The 17494-nt window shown below is 50.3% G+C and overlaps 1 protein-coding gene across 1 annotated transcript in view; it reads left to right on the forward strand.

Moving 5' to 3' along the window:
* LOC118228251 (neural-cadherin-like) overlaps positions 1–17494 on the forward strand; it is a 186992-nt gene that overhangs the window by 122052 nt on the left and 47446 nt on the right. Inside the window, exons 21-22 of the mRNA XM_035419621.1 lie at positions 877–1103; positions 12483–12760. Of these exons, the coding sequence (XP_035275512.1) occupies positions 877–1103; positions 12483–12760 (505 nt within the window). The remainder of the gene's footprint in view (positions 1–876; positions 1104–12482; positions 12761–17494) is intronic.

Raw genomic sequence — 17494 nt, forward strand, 5'->3', positions numbered from 1 at the left:
CCAGCACTAGGGGATGCTTCTCTGATACCGTAGGAAGAGAATCAGAGACTTCCCGTATCCGTGGGAACCAAGGTATAGGCGGAGAGTTGCCACCTCCAGCTCGGGGGATTTGAATGCCGGGGAGGGAGGGAGGGAGGGAGGGAGACATTAAAGACCAGCGTCTGTTCGCTTCTCCCCCGGGGAATTATGACTGTTTCTAACGGCTCGTTGGAAGGATTTCAGGCAATTAAAAACGTCTTGGGCTCTCAGCAAAGTCACTCAGCGTATAAAGTTTTTTTTTTTTTTCCTGCCTTAGAAACTGTCATTAACAGCAATACCGCACTGCCACCTCCAAATCGAAGCAGGGGACTTTCTAGAGCCGTCTTCGCCCTGGACCTTAATTTAACACTATTATACAGTACCATGATAATCCTGCTGCTGTGACCCTGGCCATGGAGGGGGAATTGTCATGGAAATTGGCTGCTCCTCCACGTACAAGGAAGTTTCCTCTGTCCTCCTTCCTACTGCGACACTTGCTCCTTTGAACCAGAAGGGGTGACTCACAGGTGGAAACTTAACTTAACTTAACTTAACTTAAAGATAACACAAAAAACATAACATAATAATGAGATTATCCATTCAGCCCAGCGCCATTTTCCCGGCTAAATTAATAATTTATAAGCCTACAAAGGCTTCCCTTAGCTCCTTCTGACACCAGTCGCATAATGCTTTGGCTTCTCTTTGCTGAAGAGTTTTTGAGTTCGTACGTTATCTCCTTACCCCCCCCTGCTCTGGGATGAATGTGTTTTTGTGATGAACGTGAGTCGCGTGGCGTGCGGTAGCTAACCGAGGGGTGGGGTGGGCGGGGTTCTGTGTGTCCCCCCCCCCGTTGTCCAGACGTCACGGCGGCGGAGTTCCTCTCGCGCCCGGCCGGCGGGCGGAGCCGGTACGAGCGGCTCCGGGACTTCCTGTCGGAGATGCTGGCCGTCGGCCCCGGCGACGTCGACGTCTTCGGCCTGCTGGACGTGCGGGAGAGGACGCTGGACGTGCGCTTCGCCGTGAAGGGCGCCCCCTACCTGAGGCCCGAGAGACTGCACGGCTACCTCGCCGCGCACAAACAGAAGGTACGCGCGCGCGCCCGCCGTCCCGTTCCCACGGCAACACAATCCACGGGCAATCCACAGCCCCCCCCCCCTTACACAGGAATGCCCAAATGTAGCCATCCCAGGCCAGTAACACTGCTGCTTTCCAAATCGTCCCAGCCAATCAGATTTTGACCTGGGACACGAGGTGAGTGTGTTCTCTGGGCCAATCGGTGACGTCGATCAATCAATTAACCATCAGGTAGTAAATGAAACCAGCTCTTCTCTTGTGGCCTTGCGGAGTGGAGTATCAAGGCTACAGCGCAACCTGATGTAATGAAATATTCCTCTAAATCTGCAAACGCTATTCATGTCTTGACACTGAGCCAGCCTGGTTATGTGCGCCTGTCGAATAAATTACTGTAATGTGAAGGGATTCTGGCATGGTGCCACGCGTGGGGGGTGGGGGGGGGGTGAGTGAATAATAAGTAAGACGAAGTCGAAGGGCGCAGAGACGAGAGGCCATTTCAGTCTCCCCGGAGTGATGAAGCGGAGAGGAAGGAGAGTAAGAGCCAGTTTGACTGGGAGATTATTAAGAGGCCAGGATAATCCCAGGTGCGTTAAAGCTGTCTGACAGGTTAACTGGGGTGGGTCCGGGGAGCCCCCAGCAGCGCTGTGTCCATGGAAACTGCCCCCCCCCCCCCCTTTAGAATGGCCTGATAAAAGGCCCCTTTCACACATGTAACCCGCGACATCGCTGTATATTGATATACGAGTGAGTGAATGTGTGAGTGAATGGTGTGTGTGCCCTGCGATAGATTGGTGGCCTGTCATTACATTACATTACATTACATTACATTACAGGCATTTGGCAGACGCTCTTATCCAGAGCGACATACAACAAAGTGTATAACCATAACCAGGAACAAATATGTCGAGAACCCTAGAGAGAAGTACCGGTCCAAGTGCAGGGAACAACCGCATAGTTCAACTTGGACCCTGATGGTTAAACTGATTAACGCTAACACAACGAGAACAGCAACAACGCAGTCTATGCAAAAATACAAGCAGTAGTTAAGACAGTTAATGCACCTAAGTCACCTACGAAACAGCTGCCTAGTTACAACCCTAAGCGTACAGTCATTTACAGGGGGGTAGGGAGGGATGGGGAGAGGTGCAGCCTGAAGAGGTGAGTCTTCAGTCGTCGCTGTCCAGGGTGTATTCCTGCCTCTCGCCCAATGCACGCTGGGATAGGCTCCAGCCCCCCCCGCAACCCTGCTCAGGTTAAGCGGGTATAGATAATGGACGGATGGATAATATAATATAATATGATATGACATGATATGATATGCCATGAGTTAGTCATTACTCTCTTTCATCAGTGCATACAAATGAAGCACTGCATTCATTTCCTGTCATTCAGAGCGAATGAAATGTTGTCCGCTGATTTCTGTTTCCATGGGTACGGTCAGGGGAGCTCTCCTGCAGTGCGTCCGGTCGGTGGCATTCTCTCCCAACTGTAATAACAGATCACCTTCATCCTGCTCTTCCTCCTCCTCTCCCTCCTCCCCTCTCACCCGTCCGTCGGGCTTTAAGTTTTGCGCGCTGGGTTATTTAGTTTTTGTTTTTCTCTGGGAAGCGGTGTTTACCGGTTCTTCCTCCCGGGGCGGGGGCGGGGGCGGAGGCGGAGGGGCGGGGGGGGGGGGGGGGGGGAGCGGCGGCGTCTTTTCTCGGCCTCTCTTGTCTGTTCCTTTGGATCCCGCCCGCCGCCCGCCCGCCCGCCGCCGGAGCAGACGCTGACGAGGGTGGCGCGGGACGTGGAGGGGATTCGGATGAAGGCGAAGGCCGGGGATATTAATGTTTGGAATTCTAATGCCGGCAAATATCACACGGAACGCCCGCTCTCTCTCTCTCTCTCTCTCTCTCTCGCTCTCTCTCTCTCTCTCGCTCTCTCTCTCTCTCTCTCTCTCTCGCTCACTCTGTCACTCAGTTCAGTTCTGTTCCATTCATTTCAATTTAATTCAATTTAATTCAATTCAATTTGCTTTATTGGCATGGCACACTACGTTTTGTATTGCCAGAGGATACTGTATTAAACAAAACAAGGACATACATCTAACACTGTGAGACACACAACATCAAAGATTAGAAATGAATGAACAGTTACCACACACACTCTCTCCCTCTCTCTCTCTCTCTCCCTGTCTCTTGCTCTCTCTCTCTTTCTCTCTCTTTCTTGAACAGGGGAGATATTCCCTGGCTGTTCTTGTTTTGAATTTAAGGGATGAAAAGGGAGAAGCTATAGGTGTGTGTGTGTGTGTGTGTGTGTGTGTATAAGAAACAGAGAGAGAGAGAGAGAGAATTTACTCAGGTTGAAAGTAGTAAGTAAACTGTACTGTAGGGTTGAGTAGGGTATAATGCTGAGGTGTATGTAACTGATGAAATTGCCTTTTTGCTGACCTTTTTAACAGTTAGGTGGCAGGCTAATATTCTGGTAAAAACCCTTCATCTAGGCACCTATCTATCCATTATCTATCCATCTATCTACAGCTCTGTCTGTCCATTATCCATCCATCTATCTACAGCTCTGTCTGTCCATTATCCATCCATCTATCTACAGCTCTGTCTGACCATTATCCATCCATCTATCTACAGCTCTGTCTGTCCATTATCTATCCATCTATCTACAGCTGCCGGTCTATTATCCATCCATCCATCTACAGCTCTGTCTGTCCATTATCCATCCATCTATCTACAGCTTTGTCTGTCCATTATCCATCCATCTATCTACAGCTCTGTCTGTCCATTATCCATCCATCTATCTACAGCTCTGTCTGTCCATTATCCATCCATCTATCTACAGCTCTGTCTGTCCATTATCCATCCATCTATCTACAGCTCTGTCTGTCCATTATCTATCCATCTATCTACAGCTGTCTGTCCATTATCCATCCATCCATCTACAGCTGTCTGTCCATTATCCATCCATCTATCTACAGCTGTCTGTCTATTATCCATCCATCTATCTACAGCTCTGTCTGTCCATTATCCATCCATCTATCTACAGCTCTGTCTGTCCATTATCCATCCATCTATCTACAGCTCTGTCTGTCCATTATCCATCCATCTATCTACAGCTCTGTCCATTATCCATCCATCCATCTACAGCTCTGTCTGTCCATTATCCATCCATCTATCTTCAGCTCTGTCTGTCCATTATCCATCCATCTATCTTCAGCTCTGTCTGTCCATTATCCATCCATCTATCTACAGCTCTGTCTGTCCATTATCCATCCATCTATCTACAGCTCTGTCTGTCCATTATCCATCCATCTATCTACAGCTCTGTCTGTCCATTATCCATCCATCTATCTACAGCTCTGTCTGTCCATTATCCATCCATCCATCTACAGCTCTGTCTGTCCATTATCCATCCATCTATCTACAGCTCTGTCTGTCCATTATCCATCCATCTATCTACAGCTCTGTCTGTCCATTATCCATCCATCTATCTACAGCTCTGTCTGTCCATTATCCATCCATCTATCTACAGCTCTGTCTGTCCATTATCCATCCATCTATCTTCAGCTGTCTGTCCATTATCCATCCATCTATCTACAGCTGTCTGTCCATTATCCATCCATCTATCTACAGCTCTGTCTGTCCATTATCCATCCATCTATCTACAGCTCTGTCCATTATCCATCCATCTATCTACAGCTCTGTCTGTCCATTATCCATCCATCTATCTACAGCTCTGTCTGTCCATTATCCATCCATCTATCTACAGCTGCCGGTCTATTATCCATCCATCTATCTACAGCTCTGTCTGTCCATTATCCATCCATCTATCTACAGCTCTGTCTGTCCATTATCCATCCATCTATCTACAGCTCTGTCTGTCCATTATCCATCCATCCATCTACAGCTCTGTCTGTCCATTATCCATCCATCTATCTACAGCTCTGTCTGTCCATTATCCATCCATCTATCTACAGCTCTGTCTGTCCATTATCCATCCATCTATCTACAGCTCTGTCTGTCCATTATCCATCCATCTATCTACAGCTCTGTCTGTCCATTATCCATCCATCTATCTACAGCGCTGTCTGTCCATTATCCATCCATCTATCTACAGCTGTCTGTCCATTATCCATCCATCTATCTTCAGCTGTCTGTCCATTATCCATCCATCTATCTACAGCGCTGTCTGTCCATTATCCATCCATCTATCTACAGCTCTGTCTGTCCATTATCCATCCATCTATCTTCAGCTGTCTGTCCATTATCCATCCATCTATCTACAGCTCTGTCTGTCCATTATCCATCCATCTATCTACAGCTCTGTCTGTCCATTATCCATCCATCTATCTACAGCTCTGTCTGTCCATTATCCATCCATCTATCTACAGCGCTGTCTGTCCATTATCCATCCATCTATCTACAGCTCTGTCTGTCCATTATCCATCCATCTATCTACAGCTCTGTCTGTCCATTATCCATCCATCTATCTACAGCTCTGTCTGTCCAGTATCCATCCATCTATCTACAGCTCTGTCTGTCCATTATCCATCCATCTATCTACAGCTCTGTCTGTCCATTATCCATCCATCTATCTACAGCTGCCGGTCTATTATCCATCCATCCATCTACAGCTCTGTCTGTCCATTATCCATCCATCTATCTACAGCTCTGTCTGTCCATTATCCATCCATCTATCTTCAGCTCTGTCTGTCCATTATCCATCCAACTATCTACAGCTCTGTCTGTCCATTATCCATCCATCCATCTACAGCTCTGTCTGTCCATTATCTATCCATCTATCTACAGCTCTGTCTGTCCATTATCCATCCATCTATCTACAGCTCTGTCTGTCCATTATCCATCCATCTATCTACAGCTCTGTCTGTCCATTATCCATCCATCTATCTACAGCTCTGTCTGTCCATTATCCATCCAACTATCTACAGCTCTGTCTGTCCATTATCCATCCATCTATCTTCAGCTGTCTGTCCATTATCCTTCCATCTATCTTCAGCTGTCTGTCCATTATCCATCCATCTATCTACAGCTCTGTCTGTCCATTATCCATCCATCTATCTTCAGCTGTCTGTCCATTATCCATCCATCTATCTACAGCTCTGTCTGTCCATTATCCATCCATCTATCTACAGCTCTGTCTGTCCATTATCCATCCATCCATCTACAGCTCTGTCTGTCCATTATCCATCCATCTATCTACAGCTCTGTCTGTCCATTATCCATCCATCTATCTACAGCTCTGTCTGTCCATTATCCATCCATCTATCTACAGCTCTGTCTGTCCATTATCTATCCATCTATCTACAGCTGCCGGTCTGTTATCCATCCATCTATCTACAGCTCTGTCTGTCCATTATCCTTCCATCTATCTACAGCTCTGTCTGTCCATTATCCATCCATCTATCTACAGCTGTCTGTCCATTATCCATCCATCTATCTACAGCTCTGTCTGTCCATTATCCATCCATCTATCTACAGCTCTGTCTGTCCATTATCCATCCATCTATCTACAGCTCTGTCTGTCCATTATCCATCCATCTATCTACAGCTCTGTCTGTCCATTATCCATCCATCTTTTCCTCAGCCTTTTATGCGGATGTTTGTCCTCGGAGTGGCTGACCTTCCAGTTTGCCAGGAGTTTGCAGAATGTGTAACTGGCTCGGCGTGAAAGGGAATTAGATTCATTTTTAAACGCAGCTTTCGCTGGACGCGTTTCAAACGGTCTCGCGATGCAATTGGACATGAGCTGTGAATCAAAGCGATTCTGTCCAGATGCGCTTTAACTCACATCAGACAGCGAATTCTCCTCCCCTCACACACACACACACACACACACACACACACACACACACACACACATTCACACACACACATTCACACACATTCACACACACACACATTCACACACACACATTCACACACATTCACACACACACACACACACACACACACACACACAAATTTGCTAATGCATTTCACACACAAATGTGTGGCAAATTATCTTTGGCTGCGGAGCACCATACCTGTGCACACACACACACACACACACACACTGCCAGCAGATTGCTTCAAAGCAATCTGTGCTCTTCATCTTTTGATGTGTGTGTGTGTGAGAGAAAGAGAGAGAGAGAGAGAAAGATGCAGAGAGGGGGACAGAGAGAGAACTCATGAGCCACACCCCTCCGTTATAAATAGTTTCTCCCACTCTCAGTCATCACCCTTACACTTCCCATGCGTGGTGTGTGAGGGACCCTCGAGAGCCCACTGCCTGCTGGGATATGCAGTCTCACAAGTCCCCAGAAGCTGTCACCTCCTTGGCTGTCTGCAGCGTGTTAAAGTGGCAGTAAAGTGTGCGAACACCAGCGGGCGTGGCAGGTGGTACCCTTGCCAGGGGGGCCGGGGGGCAGGGGGGGGGGGCGCTGTCCGGGCGCTGTTTCCAGGCACAGGTATGAGCGATTTAAATATCCCTCTCACTTAGCAGCGCTTTAGGGGAAGTGAGAACAGCAGATGGATCAAAAGTATCACTTCCCACAAGCTTTTCGGGAGCTTCTTTTTTCCCTCCTTTTCTTCTCTTTTCTTATGTTTTCTTTTTTCTCACCACGTTCAAGGTTTTAAAAAAAGAAGTGTGGAACCACAGGCGTCACATTTAAACACGTTTTCTGTTGGCAGTCTTCAGATTAACCCTAACCCCTGTGTGATTGGGGCCCCTGTGGGATTGGGGCTCCTGTGTGATTGGGGCCCCTGTGTGATTGGGGCCCCTGTGTTAATTGGGCCCCTGTTTGTTTTGGGCCCCTGTATGATTGGGGCTCCTGTGTAATTGGGGCCCCTGTGTGAATGGGGCCCCTGTGTGTTTGGGGCCCCTGTGTGTTTGGGGCCCCTGTGTGGGTTCTCTCTTTGTTCCGCTGACCTTTACCTCCTCCACTGGATATTAATTTAATTTGAAGTGAGGACCCTTAATCTGCAAAGAACCCCAGTCTGTGCCTTAGTTTTCCTGACCTGCTGTTGAATCGGTCTTCATGGCCGATGCCTCTGGATCCTTCCATTAAATCTGACAGGATTAAGCGGTACACGCCCCATTTAAAGAGCACGAGAAGGGCACCCCTCCCAGGGGAATGCGCTTCATACGAGTCTTATTCGTATCCCCCCCCCCCCCACCCGTCCCATTAGCCGCTTGGTTAATATTGATGAGCGAGCCGTTTCCCTGGGCAACGGCCTGTGATTGACGACGGAGCGTAATTGGCATTTGTGTCTTTTAAACAGATGTGGGAGGCGGTTAGCGCGAGGGAGGTGGAAGAGGGGGGAGGGAGGGAGGGAGGGGGGGAGGGAAGGGGGGAAGAGGGGGGAGGGAAGGGGGGGGAGGGAGGGAGGGGGGGAGGGGGACTGAGGGAGGGAACGGGGGAGAGGGAGGAGGGGGGGAGGGGGAGAGGGAGGAGGGGGGGAGGGGGAGAGGGAGGGAGGAGGGGGGGAGAGGGAGGGAGGGAGGTGGGGGGGAGGGAGGGAGGGAAGGGGGGGAGAGGGAGAGAGGGAGGTGGGGGGGAGGGAGGGAGGGAAGGGGGGGAGAGGGGGGGAGGGAGGGAGGTGGGGGGGGGGAGGGAGGGATGTTGTTGGCTTGTCTCATCCTTTCAGTATTCAGCCTCACGGAAGAGAATGCCGGTGACCTTTTCTCGGGGGTGATTTGCATATTAAGGTGACACGGGGAATGTGGACGTGGTGGCGCAGAACGGTGTGTCCCAGAACAGAGGGGGGTTGGGGTGGTTGGGGGGGGTTTGGTGTTGTGGTTGAAGCCCCTCCCCTACCGTCACTGTCGTGCCCAAAGTGCCTGAAGAGCAGTTCCTGCCTCTTTCTGTCAGGACCCCCAGTCTCCGCCCCCACCCTTCCTTTCGGTGGGACATACGCTGCACACACACACACACACACACACACACACACACACACACGCTGCCCCCTCTTCTTTTAAAAACCAGTAGCTCCCTTTCAGGTTTAGCCATAAAATTCCAGTTAGAGCAGAGGAGACATTCCTCCTGAACAGGGCCTGTGTGACCAGGAGTGCAGTAGCACAGGCGCTCCCAGTGACAGCGCCCGGCTGCCAGGCCTGTGTGACCGGGAGTGCAGTAGCACAGGCGCTCCCAGTGACAGCGCCCGGCTGCCAGGCCTGTGTGACCGGGAGTGCAGTAGCACAGGCGCTCCCAGTGACAGCGCCCGGCTGCCAGGCCTGTGTGACCAGGAGGGCAGTAGCACAGGCGCTCCCAGTGACAGCGCCCGGCAGCCAGGCCTGTGTGACCGGGAGTGCAGTAGCACAGGCGCTCCCAGTGACAGCGCCCGGCAGCCAGGCCTGTGTGACCGGGAGTGCAGTAGCACAGGCGCTCCCAGTGACAGCGCCCGGCAGCCAGGCCTGTGTGACCAGGAGTGCAGTAACACAGGCGCTCCCAGTGACAGCGCCCGGCAGCCAGGCCTGTGTGACCGGGAGTGCAGTAACACAGGCGCTCCCAGTGACAGCGCCCGGCTGCCAGGCCTGTGTGACCTGGAGTGCAGTAGCACAGGCGCTCCCAGTGACAGCGCCCGGCAGCCAGGCCTGTGTGACCGGGAGTGCAGTAACACAGGCGCTCCCAGTGACAGCGCCTGGCAGCCAGGCCTGTGTGACCGGGAGTGCAGTAACACAGGCGCTCCCAGTGACAGCGCCCGGCAGCCAGGCCTGTGTGACCAGGAGTGCAGTAACACAGGCGCTCCCAGTGACAGCGCCCGGCACCCAGGCCTGTGTGACCAGGAGTGCAGTAACACAGGCGCTCCCAGTGACAGCGCCCGGCACCCAGGCCTGTGTGACCAGGAGTGCAGTAGCACAGGCGCTCCCAGTGACAGCGCCCGGCTGCCAGGCCTGTGTGACCGGGAGTGCAGTAGCACAGGCGCTCCCAGTGACAGCGCCCGGCAGCCAGGCCTGTGTGACCAGGAGTGCAGTAGCACAGGCGCTCCCAGTGACAGCGCCCGGCAGCCAGTTGAGATGTGGAGCAGTCCTCCAGCACTGGAGTGTGCAGATCTGCTCTGCTGCGGTTTGAGGCAGTAATGGAACAGGCCATTAATCATCCCCCTGGAAGTGTTGTGGAGTTTTGTGCAGGAGCTTTAAGGAGAATATTTGCTGACTGTGTGTTTACACTGTGTAAACTATTACTGAATTACTGTGACTACATGCAGAGGAGTACGTGTACACACACACTCAGACATGCACTCATCTATTAGTTCTGTCAGTAACACGCTGAATCATTCACTTACCCACTGACCTACACATTTACACATCTACTCACTCACTGCTCAATAACTCATTCATCACTCACTCTCTCACTCATGTACACGATCACTCTCACACTCTCTCAGTCACTCACGCACACACTCACTCACCCACTCTCCCTCATATACACACTCATTCACTCACTCACTCACACTCTTGTACACTCACTCACTTCAGTCACTCCCTCATGTACACACTGACTCACTCTCTCACTCGCATATACACTCACTCACTCACTCACTCATGTACACACTCGCTCACTCATACACCCTCACTCACTCACTCACACACACACTCACTCATGTACACACTCACTCACTCAATCATGTACGCACTCACTCATATACACCCTCACTCGTTCATATACACCCTTACTCACTCATATACGCACTCACTCACTTACTCACACACTCACTTGCTGAGTCACCTACTCACTCACCCATTCACCCACTCATGTGCACACTCGCTCACTCACTCACTCACACACTCACTCAATCATGTACGCACTCACTCACTCACTCATGTAAGCACTCACTCATATACACCCTCACTCACTCATACGCACTCACTTACTCACGCACTCATGTGCACACTTGCTGAGTCACCCACCCCTGTGCTGACTGACTCATGCAAGTACAGTAGTCACAGCCAGTCTGCTTGGTTCTCTGTTTGGTTTTTAGAACAATGTTCTAAAATTAAAATGAAATGTTAATCGTATTTTGGAAGGATTGCCTTCTCATGGAAACCTCAATCATAATCTCAGTCTGGAAGAAAGCTCCATTTAATTTGAGGTCTGCTGTGCTGGTGCTGTGGCTCTAAATGAATCTAAACCATATGTCTAAAGGAATGGGTGTGTGTGTGTGTGTCTGCTCACGTACATGCGTATGTATGTCTGTGTACAGTATTTGTGTGTGTGCGTGCTTGTGTGTGTGTGTGTGTGTGTGTGTGTGTGTCTGTGCGCGTGCATGCATATGTATACCTGTATATGCGTGTGTGTGTGGGTGTGCGTGCGTGCGTGTGTGCGTGGGCATGTCAATGTGTGTGTGTCTGTGTGGTTGGTGGTTTGTGCACACATGCTTGTGTGCCTACCTGTGTGTGTGTCTGTGTGCCTTGTGTGCCTACCTGTGTGTGTGTGGGTGCGTCAGTGTGACTGTGCGCGTGTGTGTGTGTGGGTGCGTCAGTGTGACTGTGCGCGTGTGTGTGTGCGTGTGTTACTGTGTGACTCTGCACATGTGCATGTGCGCCTGTGTGACTGTGAGTATGTGTGCCTGTGCACGTGCACGTGTGCGTGCGTCAGTACCTCTGCACCGCTCCATTTCCCTGTGTGGTGCCGCATTGTGATTATGCTGGAGATGGAGGGAGACTTTTGAGCCCACCTGCTCATGCTGTCACTGCAGGCTTAGGGGAGATCCTGTTTGCAATTTCTGGCTGCTGCTCAGTGCCCGTCTTTAGTGATTTATAATTTGCCTTTAGCCCTCTCCTTACATTCATTTCAGCTTTCTCTGTAGTACACGTTCCCCCCCCGCCCCCCCCCCTCCCCAAAGCACACACCTCACTCTGTGATTTTTCCCTCTCAGTCCTACAGCCAGACTTTATGAGTATGACAGGAGTATATTGTTCTTACACAATGCTCATAAACGTACGGGCTGGGTAATAATAACGATATTTGTCTCTCTCTCTCTCTCCCTTTTCCCTCCCATCTCTCTCTCTCTCTCTCTCTCTCTCTGCTTCCATCGTTCTCTCACGTCCTCTTTCTCCCTCCATTTGTTGCTCTCCCTCCTTCTCTTCCTGTGTCTCTTTCTTTATTCTCTCACTTTTACATTCTCACCCTCTTCTCTTTCTCTTTATTCTCTCTCACTTTTACATTCTCACCCTCTTCTCTTTCTCTCTTTATTCTCTCTCATTTTTACATTCTCACCCTCCTCTCTTTCTCTCTCTCTTTCTCTCTCTCTTTTACATTCTCTCCTTCCACTCCCCCATCTACTCTTCTCTCTCTCTTTTACATTCCGCCCTCTCCCTTTTCCTCTCGACTTCCTGTTTCCCTCTTCCTCTACCCTTCCCCCCCCCCTCTCCCCCCTGCTGTGTCCCCCCCCCCCCAGCTGGAGTCCTTCCTGCAGGTGAACGTCAGCCAGGTGCGCGTGGACGAGTGCGCGGTGACGGACTGCGGGGGCAGCGGGGGCTGCTCCAATCAGCTGTCGGTCGGGGGCGCGTCCACCGTGGTGGACGCCGGGAGCACGTCGCTGGTGTCGGTGACGGTGGGCACCACGGCAGTGTGCGGTTGCCCCGGGCGAGAGCGCCAGCACCGGGCCTGCGCCTCCTACCCCCAGAGCCCCTGCCACAACGGCGGCGTGTGCGTCGACAGCAAGGGCGGGTACAGGTGAGTGTGCCTCCGGTGAGCAGCGCTACGGACGGGCGGCTCACCTGCATCCAGTGAGCTGCATTACCACCTGATTCAAAAAGTGGGCTGGATTACAATGGGTTCCTCAAACTGAGCTACAGTAGATTACAATGACGTTCCTCATAAACTGAGATAGATTACAATGACGTTCCTCATAAACTGAGATAGATTACAATGAGGTTCCTCATAAACTGAGCTAGATTACAATGAGGTTTCTTATAAAGAGAACTGGATTACAATGAGGTTCCTCATAAAGTGAGCTAGATTACAATGAGGTTTCTCATAAAGTGAGCTAGATTACAATGAGGTTCCTCATAACCTGAGCTAGATTACAATGAGGTTCCTCATAAAGTGAGCTACAGTAGATTACAATGAGGTTTCTCATAAAGTGAGCTACAGTAGATTACAATGAGGTTCCTCATAAACTGATAGATTGCAATGAGGCTTCTCATAAGGTGAGCTAGTCTGCAGGCAGGGGTCTCACCTGCATCCAGTGAGACAGATTACAACCAGGCACCTAACCTACATTGCAAGCTAGAACCACTCCTGAATTTTCTCATTTCAAAAACATTAAACATGTCTATAAACAAGTCATGGAGTTAGAGTGTAAAGCTGTAAATGATATGTATGAACCTGGACAGTGATATCTACTGAACAGAATGACCCATCTGACAGAGAGAGAAAGGATGAGATCTAGGGGTCAATTGAAGGAGAAGTTTGTTGCAGCCAGTTTTTCGCAAGCATGGATTTGGGTCATACCAGTTATGAATGCTTAGTGAGTTTGTGTTTTGGGACGCAAGCTTACAGAAGTGAAGCATGGGGAGGGAGGGGGGGGGCGGGGCGAGGGGGGCGGGGGGCTTTTAGAGATTGACAGCCCTACAGTATAATCGCAGTCTGAGCGCGCGTAGCTGGATGCCCCCGTGCTATTGGTCGGTCTCTCGACGGCGGGAATGAAAGGGGGGGGGTAGATTAGCGCATGGAGCAGGAGCGGGAGCGGGAGTGATGATGATGAAATGGGCTGAAACGCGTTGTTTTTGGGTTTGGATGGGCAAACAGGGCCGCGGGCGGCGGAGAGGCGCGCAGTGCGCAGAGCGAAGGATCCACTCGGGCGAGCGTTCGATTGTGTAGTCGGCTCACCTGTGCGCGCCGCGTAAATGAAAGAAACGTCCCCTTCTCAAGTTCGGCATTCCTATACACTTATTTATTTATTTATTTATTTATTCGTTTATATTCCGTTTCGGTATATCTTTCGGTTCCAGAGAATCATAACAAGGCAGTGGTGGGGAAAAAAAAAAACAAAAAAAAAACCCCCCGGTCTCATAGCAACGGAAATCGCCCATCGTATTTGTCGTAAGTGGCAGAAGCGATTATTAGACCCGTTTCGCCCGCGCCACTTCCTGGTTCGTCTCGTAATTGAAAGGAATTTTTTTTTTTTTTCTTTAACGAAAAGCCCACTCGTTTCGCTTTGCCTTTTGATCGTCGAATTGCGAATCCGACGTGCCGTAATTCTATTGCCGACGGCGTCGGGGGTTTGGTCTCGTTAGCGAAGTAACGCTTCGGTCTGTCTGGCTCATTACGGGTGAAGAGATTTGGCAAGTGATGCGCACAGCACCGCAACTTGCGCCCTCTGACACGAACTCTCTGTATGTTTTTGTAATCGACTCTGTCGACAGCGAGCCTAGCCTGCTCAGGTAAATGCTTCTGTAGATAGCGAGCCTAGCCTGCTCAGGTAAATGCTTCTGTAGATAGCGAGCCTAGCCTGCTCAGGTAAAGGCTTCTGTAGATAGCGAGGCTAGCCTGTTCAGGTAAAGGCTTCTGTCGAAAGCGAGGCTAGCCTGCTCAGGTAAAGGCTTCTGTCGATAACGAGCCTAGCCTGCTTAGGTAAATGCTTCTGTAGATAGCGAGCCTAGCCTGCTCAGGTAAATGCTTCTGTCGATAACGAGCCTAGCCTGCTCAGGTAAATGCTTCTGTAGATAGCGAGCCTAGCCTGCTCAGGTAAAGGCTTCTGTAGATAGCGAGCCTAGCCTGCTCAGGTAAAGGCTTCTGTCGATAACGAGCCTAGCCTGCTCAGGTAAAGGCTTCTGTCGATAACGAGCCTAGCCTGCTCAGGTAAATGCTTCTGTCGATAGCGAGCCTAGCCTGCTGAGGTAAAGGCTTCTGTCGATAGCGAGCCTAGCCTGCTCAGGTAAATGCTTCTGTAGATAGCGAGCCTAGCCTGCTCAGGTAAAGGCTTCTGTCGATAACGAGCCTAGCCTGCTCAGGTAAAGGCTTCTGTCGATAACGAGCCTAGCCTGCTCAGGTAAATGCTTCTGTCGATAGCGAGGCTAGCCTGTTCCTAGCCCTTCGGGGGTCCTGGCCAGCTAAAGGCGAACAGCCACAAGTGACAGAAAGAATCTGCCAGTAACACTGAACCCAATTTTCATTTATATATATATATATATATATAGGCAGAGCTAATGAATTCATGTTATTCATGTATCAGAAGATTTGCTATTGTAGAGGAAGTGCATCAGTCCTTACCTTAAAATGGTTATGAATGTTAATTTACATATATATATATATATTGCACGATGAAAGCACATGCAAATTAAAGTGTTCGGTGAGATTTCAAACCAATTACTTGAGTAGTCAAAACTGATGCGGTGACATCACAGCTGTGCAATGATTGGATTTTTTTAAAGGTGGAAATGTCACATTAACTCCTCTGCTAACTTCTCACACATGGGTGTACACATACACACACCCGCACACGCACACACTCTCACACACACGCACACTCGCACACACACGCTCGCACACATACAGACACACACGCACACACACGCTCGCACACACACACGCGCACACACACACGCGCACACACACACACACACACATCCTCGCAGTGCAGCAGTGTGTGACTGCAGTATAGAAGTGTCTCGCGCTGAATGTCGGTGGGCTGTCTGTGATTGGCTGCCCCATAAGAGCAGAACGCGCAGTCAGAACATGGCCGTGCTTTTGTAGTCTCTCATTTCACATTCTCTGGAAGGGATGCGTCTGTGTGAAGCAATCTGCCACTGCTGTTTTCGGGATTACTTTTAAGGCGCGCATACGGTTTGTTCCTGGAAATATGCAAAACCCCAAACCTTTCCGTCTCCTGCGCATATGACTCGGCACCAATTGAAATTCACTTTGAAGCCCCGTGTTTGTAAAAAAAAAAAAAAAAAAAAAAACTTAAGTCAAATTGTTTTCACTTTAATTAAATCAGGAAAGTACACCCAGGATTAGTCTTTGGCTGGACAGACTACTCGTGTGATGTGACAAACAATTGCTCCACGCAAAATAAAATTCTTGGCGTATTCAACCTAATCCCCGCTGTTATATTCAGTAAACAATGTGTATCTTTGTGGATTAAATTGAATTTATCCTCCATCCAATTTACCCACCTGAATCAGGCTCATGCATTAAAAATATTCACTGTGATGCAAACAGGACTGGCTCCTTTCACTAAATGGACTCTTCCTGCTCTTGGGTTTACCTGGGGGTGGCACAGTGTAGCCAGTGCGGTGGCAAAGTTAACCCAGCGCTGTGGCACAGTTAACCCAGCGCTGTGGCACAGTTAACCCAGCGCTGTGGCAGTTAACCCAGCGCTGTGGCACAGTTAACCCAGCGCTGTGGCACAGTAAACCCAGCGCTGTGGCAAAGTTAACCCAGCGCTGTGGCACAGTTAACCCAGTGCGGTGGCAAAGTTAACCCAGCGCTGTGGCAGAGTTAACCCAGCGCTGTGGCACAGTTAACCCAGTGCTGTGGCAAAGTTAACCCAGCGCTGTGGCAAAGTTAACCCAGCGCTGTGGCAAAGTTAACCCAGCGCTGTGGCACAGTTAACCCAGCGCTGTGGCACAGTTAACCCAGCGCTGTGGCACAGTTAACCCAGCGCTTTGGCACAGTTAACCCAGCGCTGTGGCACAGTTAACCCAGCGCTGTGGCACAGTTAACCCAGCGCTTTGGCAAAGTTAACCCAGCGCTGTGGCAAAGTTAACCCAGCGCTGTGGCACAGTTAACCCAGCGCTGTGGCACAGTTAACCCAGCGCTGTGGCACAGTTAACCCAGCGCTTTGGCAACGTTAACCCAGTGCTGTGGCACAGTAAACCCAGCGCTGTGGATAGCGCGCCGCACAGCAAGGAGGTCCCGGGTTCAAATCCAGGCCGGGGAATAAGTGGGTCACATAATGGATAGATGAATGGGTTTACCTAACACTCGGCTTCGATGCGGTACGCCCCCACAATCGGCCATTAGCAGCACTACTGCGATATCGGCCTCGGAGAGGCCGCGAGCTGCGAGGCAGAGAGTCGTCTCTCAGAAGCAGACTGCAGCCCTCCACTTTTTTGCTCAAAGTTGGCAAGGACAAAGGGCTCTTTTGTGTGCCAGGACGTGTGCGGTGACATCACTCCGAGGAAAACGTTGCTTTGTCCGAAAAGATAAAGTGGTACCATTTATAAAACCCCTGCAAAACAGAAAGGAGATACATTATCAGTGTGTACGGATGCTGCTCGGACACAAGCAGAACTGTGGAGGGGTGTATTTGTTTTATCGGCGTAGTCCGATGTGCGGCATCTGAAACCCAGATATCGCACATTTTAAAATGTGCAATGTTTTAAAAGGTTGTTGTGGGGACTTTTTTATTTTTGCGGTGCGGCTGTGGAGGTGGGTTGGAGTTATTTTGGTTGATGTTCC

Source organism: Anguilla anguilla, chromosome 5 (genome assembly GCF_013347855.1).
Source record: "Anguilla anguilla isolate fAngAng1 chromosome 5, fAngAng1.pri, whole genome shotgun sequence".
Lineage (NCBI taxonomy): Eukaryota > Metazoa > Chordata > Actinopteri > Anguilliformes > Anguillidae > Anguilla > Anguilla anguilla.